The following is a 6,370-nucleotide window of genomic DNA, read 5'->3' as shown; positions in this document are numbered from 1 at the left end:
CATTCCATCCAGGAAGAGCACACACCGACTGCTGAAACTTCCTTAGCCTGACGAAGGGTTTTTGAACCCGAAAGCTTGCTTAATAACTATTCTCCAACCATTTGGGTTGGTCTAATAAAAGATATCAAATTCACCCAAGGAACCTTGTCTGCCTGTGTCCTTAGACCAACATGACTACAACCCAAACCCCTGCTGCCATGGAAAGAGACATTGCAAATGAATCTTTACAAAAGAAGATTAATTGCCATGTCAAACCTACATTAAGAACTTTATTCTGACCAGTTTTGTAGACCTACAGTGTCTTTGATCTGTATGATACTAAACTAATAGTAGCAAAACAAGCCTTCTTTTACATTGCTTCATGTTTCTTATCCATGAACTGAGGTAAGAAACTGAAGCATTGTCTTCAGACCTAGTCAACCTTTATCTCTCTTCTGTGACTATAAACAGCATCTGATGAAGTGAATTTGGATTCATGAAAGCTTGTGCTCTTTATATCTTAGTCTATAAAAGCTGCATATTGACCCTCTAGAGTTGATATGCAGCTTTATAGACTAAGATATATATTAGTTGGAACCCCATTGTGAGCAATAGTTCGTTATGCATAAACCACCAAACAGTCATCAGACATGAATTTGGTCAGGATTTACATTTAAATAGACCAGTTAATCACACCTTAAATTGTAACCCAGCCACAAGTTAAAGCAATTAATGGCATCATAAACAAGGAATAAGCCACAGTAAAGTTGTTCTGCAAAAATGTATAATAACTTTGTGGCTGATTCCTATCATGCCATTCATTAAATATATGGCTAGGTGCACGCTGTGGCTGGGAGCCCTGTCAACTGATCTGGACTCCCATGTGTTCCAGAGGCTGGAACCCTGCAGCTGATGGGGCTACCATGGTATGCTTCCAAGGCTGGAGTCTTCTGGCGGGGAACCTGTTTGCTGATCAGGTGTGTCCCTGCAGTTGCAAACTGGGATCAGCTGATGGGCTCCCAGCCTTGGAGATGCATGGTGCAGGAGCCTGTTGTGTGCCCCTGGAGCTGGGAGCCTGGATCAGCTAATGGGAGCCCTCAGACAATGTATATTTCGTGCTATTTAGTAAATTGCAGCTTTTAAAACTATGCATCCTTTATATATTTTGTAGCCTGAGAGTGCCTCAAATGTACAACCCTCACTATCACTGCTACCACCAGCACCTTTAGCAGATGTAATAGAAAAGAAACCGTCACCTTCTAGAGTGGACTATATTTCTTTATTGTCCCAATATCAACAGAAGAACCACTGTATGGTTACCTATTCTGAAGAGTTGCAGTCTGGATTACCTCATTTACCAGAGTAAGATGCACTTAATGTTGTTACTTGCTTTTGGTTCTTCCCTATATTTGGTTCATGTCATCATTTCTTTACATACATTCTTTTAGGAAAGTCTTCAGAAATTCAACCAGATATCAGTTGTTAATATCTAAAGGACCAGTCATGGTGATTTAGTAGGTAGAAGAAAAATAAGGACTAGGACATTTTTAGGCTCTATTTCTAGAAGTTTATTGGTCTTTGTATGGTGGAGGTGCTGTATTCATAGTTGAAACCACAGATAGAAAATAAGTGAATCATTTAGTGGAATATTGATGTACAGGCAGTCCTTTCTGAGTTGCAACTAATTTCACTTATGACGTTTATAAATTGGCACCCTGTTTCAACATTTTGACATGGACTTCATCTTTACAATGGTTAATACTGCGTGCATCTGGTAAGTGGTGGAAGATGTGGGGCAAGGGAAGGAGTGTGGGGGGCAGATCAATGCCCCCTGTGGTGAGGGAGGGACTGGGACCAGGTTTGGGGTAAGTGCTGCCCAGCTGGGGCCAAGCGGGTGTGGGGAAGGTGAGCAGTGGATCCTGCCGCTGCACACTGCTTGTCTGGCAGTTCTCGCTGCTGCTCCCGCTGCTGGTCCAGGAGGGCCTGGTGCAGTGTGTGCCCCTGGATCTGTGCAGTGTAGGGTGGGCAGAGCAGGGGCTGTACTGCCTGCCGTGCCCCAATTTGGGGCCACATGCCCCTCCCCCCCATGCCCTCAAAGCTGTGGCTTGTCCGGGGGCGGGTGGGCAGGAGGGCGGCTCGTGCCACTGCGTGCTGCTTGTCCGGAGGCAGCACAGCAGCTCTGTCCTGTGCCCACCCTGCCCTGGCTGGGCGAGCAGTGGGAGGGCATGGGGGGTGTATGCCCCTAGATTGGGGCGGTCCGGGGGCTGTGGGAGGGCTGCAGCCACCCGAAAATTCACTGTACCCCTGCTGCCTACTTGGAGTGCAGCCTGGTTCAGCCCTGGCCCCACCCTGCGCAGATCCAGGGGCACATGCCCCCCATGTCTTCCTGGATAAGCAGTGGGAACTGCCGGTTGAGTCGCCAGATAAGCAGCGTGACGAGGCGGGAGCTGCTGCCCCCACTACCCCACTGTACCCAGCCGGTCCCAGCTGGGCCACACTTGCTCCAGCCCCAGTCCCTCCCTCACCGTTGGGGGTCATTGTGGCATGTGCCCCTTCACTCCTTCCCTTCCCCCTTCCCTTCCACCACTTACCAGCCACATGCAGTATCCACCGTCCTAAAGGAACCAATTCCCCATTTGTAACATGGTTCCTATGAGAAAATTGTTTCTGAGTTACGACGTTTCGATTTTAAGATGCGTTTTTCAGGAACCAATTACGTGGAAAGTCTAAGGACTGCCTGTACTGGAGCAAATGCAGCACCACTTTTCTAGTTCCTGGCCTTAAAAAGGTCAGGTTGAGAGAACCAACAAGATACGACTCGTTAAAAAATATATTACAGCTTGTGACAGTGCCAGTGTCTGGCCCCCTAAATTCTCTCTTTGTTTTCTGTTCAGTTCTAATTTTGATAATAACTTGACTCTTCATTTATAAGATTCAGTTATTGGCACTTCTGTTATAGTATTCATAGGGAGCTAAATTAGCCCCCCATGTGCTAAGTGGTGACCTTTTAAAGGAGAAAATATGTTGTTTGTGAACTCTTACTTCTCATAATGTATAATCTGGACTGCTTTATTCTTGAGGCTGTAAATCAGGAGTGAGCTCTGTCTTTGGTTCCTGTCAAAAATGACAGGAGCCAGAGGCAGTAGGACCCAGGGGAAGCCTGGTGGGCTCCCACAACTGCAGAGCCAACCCGTCCCCGCCCCCCCAGCCAGAAGCCCCAGCAGGGGCTTCTGGCCTGGGATCATGTGGCTCCTCCAATGCTGGAACCTCAGGTAAGTGGGGGGGCAGGGAAAGGGCCATGGCCCCACTCCCCCCAGCCCCGTCTGCATGAGCCCCAGGAGCGGCCGGCACCAGCTGCCTGCAGCCGCAGGGCTGCACTGTGCTCTGCCTGCCCCACCATGCCTGGGCTCACCCCAGCTCCTGGGCTGCACTGTGCCATGGTGCAGGCAGCTGGTGTCGGCTGCTCCCTTGGTTGTTCCAGCACAGGCTGGCGTGAGTGTGGACAAATGAAGCCCCGGGCAGTGCGGGGCACAGTACTCTCCCCAGCCCCTGCTGCAACACCCCTGGGAGCAGCTGACACCAGCTGCCTGCACCAGGGCACAGTGCAGTCCAGGAACTGGAATGAGTGGGGACAGGCGGAGCATGGTGCAGCCCAGTGGCTGCAGGCAACTGGTGCCAGCTGCTCCTTCTGCAGCCGGGGCTGGGGTGAGTACCGCTTTATTCCCTCTGCTTTGCTGCGTTGTGCAGTCCCAGGAGCAGCACCCCACCCCTGCCCCTTCCCTAGTCCCAGTCTCACTCCATCCCTCCCTCCCTCACAGCCATGGGAACCTATCCCTATTTGTTACATTATAACTTGGGTTTGCTTTAGGCAAATGCGATTTATGCGCCATTTTCTGGGAATGCATGTACAGCATAAATTGAGGGAAAACTGTATTAGTTCCCAGACCTACTAAAAATAGTTTGGGAACTTGGTTGCCTAGGTTCTCCTTTTTTCCAGGTGTGGGTATGAATCAGTATTCCTTTTAGGTTAGAAAATACCAAAATACTAATTTTCCTGTTGCTTCTTTTTATGGTTTCCCAAATTAGTCTAATGGGGTCAGAAGTGTGTAGCTACACTCTCTATCAGGCAACTGCTGCCAGTTCTCTCTCTGACCAAGTCTGGTCATCTTTAAGAGGCAGGTTTCTTTTCTCAGCTCAGCATAGGAGTTTACTAGTTTCTTGTCATCCAAGAGTAGAATACTTGCACCTCTTCACATACATGATACTGATGTAGGTGAAATAAGAGGATAATTTGTTTATTTATTATGGTGGTAGACAGAGGTTGCATTCATGAACAGAGACCCATGGTGCCATGCATTGTGCATTCAGTAAAGAACAGTGCAAAGATCAAAATGTCTAATTGAAATTATGTGAGGGGCAAGGATTTCTTAGGGTGATGTTTTTATTGGACCAGCTGTGCTTCCCCAGCAATCGGCAGCAAACAGCCCAGCCAGTGGGGCCCCTCTCCCAGTCAGGGGTGGGAAGAGGGGCGGGCAGGTGGTGAAATGAAAAACGCTGTCTGTCTGAGCCCCGGGTCCTAGGCCTGTCTGTTCCATCTATGCCCCCTCTCAGGCTGCTGTGCCTCCAGAGGCTCTCTGGGATTGTCCCACTGGGCATGTTAGCTGTGCCTGCCCCCCCCGAACTCTGTGATTGCCCCTCTTGAGCACTATAGGATTGCTCCCCTGGGTGTGCTCGGTGTGTCCTGCACAGGTGCTCTGGATTTGCCTCTCATGGGATCTATAAGACTGCCTCTCCGTGTGCTTGTTGCACCCCTTGCAGGCACTCTGGGCTTGCCCTTCATGGGCTCTATGAGGTCATCCCTTGGGTGTACTAGGTACACCTCCCCTAGCCACTCTGGGATTGTCCCTCATGGGCTCTACATGATTGCTGCACCATGCTCTGGGTGCTATGGGATCTCCAAGCCATCCTTCACAGTTTCCTCCCTCCCAAACCTGGGTTCTTCACTCAGTGTCTGGTCCCTCCCCAGGTCACTGGGATAAACAAAAGTACAAACACAAGCACTCATGGCTCTAACAAAACTCTAACCTGGGTTAACATCAGCTGCTAGCCCTTGGCTTCCCTAGCTGTCTCAGGGTCTAGCACACTCACAGTCTGCCTGTAAGTCACAGGTGCCTCCACAGAGCTCTTCCCTGCTCATCCTCCATGGCCAGACTGCCTGCCCTGCCTCTGGGGCTGCCCTATATTTCTCCCAGTGTCCTGTCCGCTTCCAGTCAGGTAACTCCTCTGGACTTCCTGCAGGTGCTTGCTAACTAATCTCTTTAACTGATTACTTTGGCAGCTGTGCCCTGCCTGTCCTGCAGAGCACTCCCTAAGCTGCTTCCCTCTTAAAATAACAAGAGTGTCCCAGGCTCTCTGTCACACTTAACTACTGCGTAGATAAGTCAAGGTAAGTTTTAGAAGTGGGAGAATACTGCAATGCCCAAGAGACTCTATAGAATCTTATGGGATAGCTGTTGAGGCATAGAGAGAGAAACTTTTACTCATAAGACTTCAAATCTACTAATAGGTTATGCTACTAGCGGCCTTATTAGGAAAATAAACTTGAATGCACAACACTGATAGTTCCTGGAGGTAGCCAATAAAGTGACACTTTCTCTTACGTAGTTTACTCAAAAAGGCATTAAGAAATAATGCACCCCCAACTCAATGCTGCCTACAACTATGAACGCTCTAAACAGCATGTTTATGTAATATATCCAAGTTTGCATTTCCATTCCTGCCTTTCTGTTGTGTTCACCCACATGACATCTTGTTTGTACTTTGAGCCCTGTCATACAAACACTTATTTGTGCATGTAACTTCATTCTCATGAATACTTTTACTGATTTACTCATAAGAGTAAAGTTAGGTATGTGCATTATGGTAGAACTAGAGAAGGGGTGGGCGATTATTTTGGCTGGAGGGCCGCTTAATGAGTTTTCCTGAGCTGTTGAGGGCTGCAAGGGTAGCCCCACCCCTTGACAGGTGCCCTGCCTCCTGGTCGCCCTCTTGGGACCAGCAGTCCCACCCCTAACCCCTGACCTTTGCCACTGGAAGTCCCTCCCCTTGCCCTGGAAGTACTCCTTTTGGGAGGGGAGGATTGCCATCTTAGAACCAGAAAGAAAACAAATCATATACTAAAAGTGAAACACCTACTATAATAGGGGTAGGCAACGTTTTTTGGCTGGAGTGCCAAAAAAACCACAATGTCTACTTTGGAAGGTGCCGGAGTGCCAACGTGCCAGAGCCCAGAGCAGCTGTTTGCAGCCTCCCAGCTGCAGCTGACCCAAGGAGCCCAGTCTGCTTGCATCAGGGCTTGCAGCCTCCCAGCTCCCTGCTGGGAGCAGCCTGG

The 6,370-nt window shown here is 49.2% G+C and overlaps 1 protein-coding gene across 1 annotated transcript in view; it reads left to right on the top strand.

The window, feature by feature from the left end:
• Positions 1-6,370, top strand: part of EIF2AK2 (eukaryotic translation initiation factor 2 alpha kinase 2) — a 48,690-nt gene that overhangs the window by 15,784 nt on the left and 26,536 nt on the right. The window contains exon 4 of the mRNA XM_014517330.2: positions 1,151-1,341. Coding sequence (XP_014372816.1) covers positions 1,151-1,341 — 191 coding nt within the window. The remainder of the gene's footprint in view (positions 1-1,150; positions 1,342-6,370) is intronic.

Source organism: Alligator sinensis, unplaced genomic scaffold, assembly GCF_000455745.1.
Source record: "Alligator sinensis unplaced genomic scaffold, ASM45574v1 scaffold489_1, whole genome shotgun sequence".
NCBI lineage: Eukaryota > Metazoa > Chordata > Crocodylia > Alligatoridae > Alligator > Alligator sinensis.
Note: the sequence above shows the minus strand (reverse complement) of the source record. Positions and strands in the feature narration are given on the sequence as shown.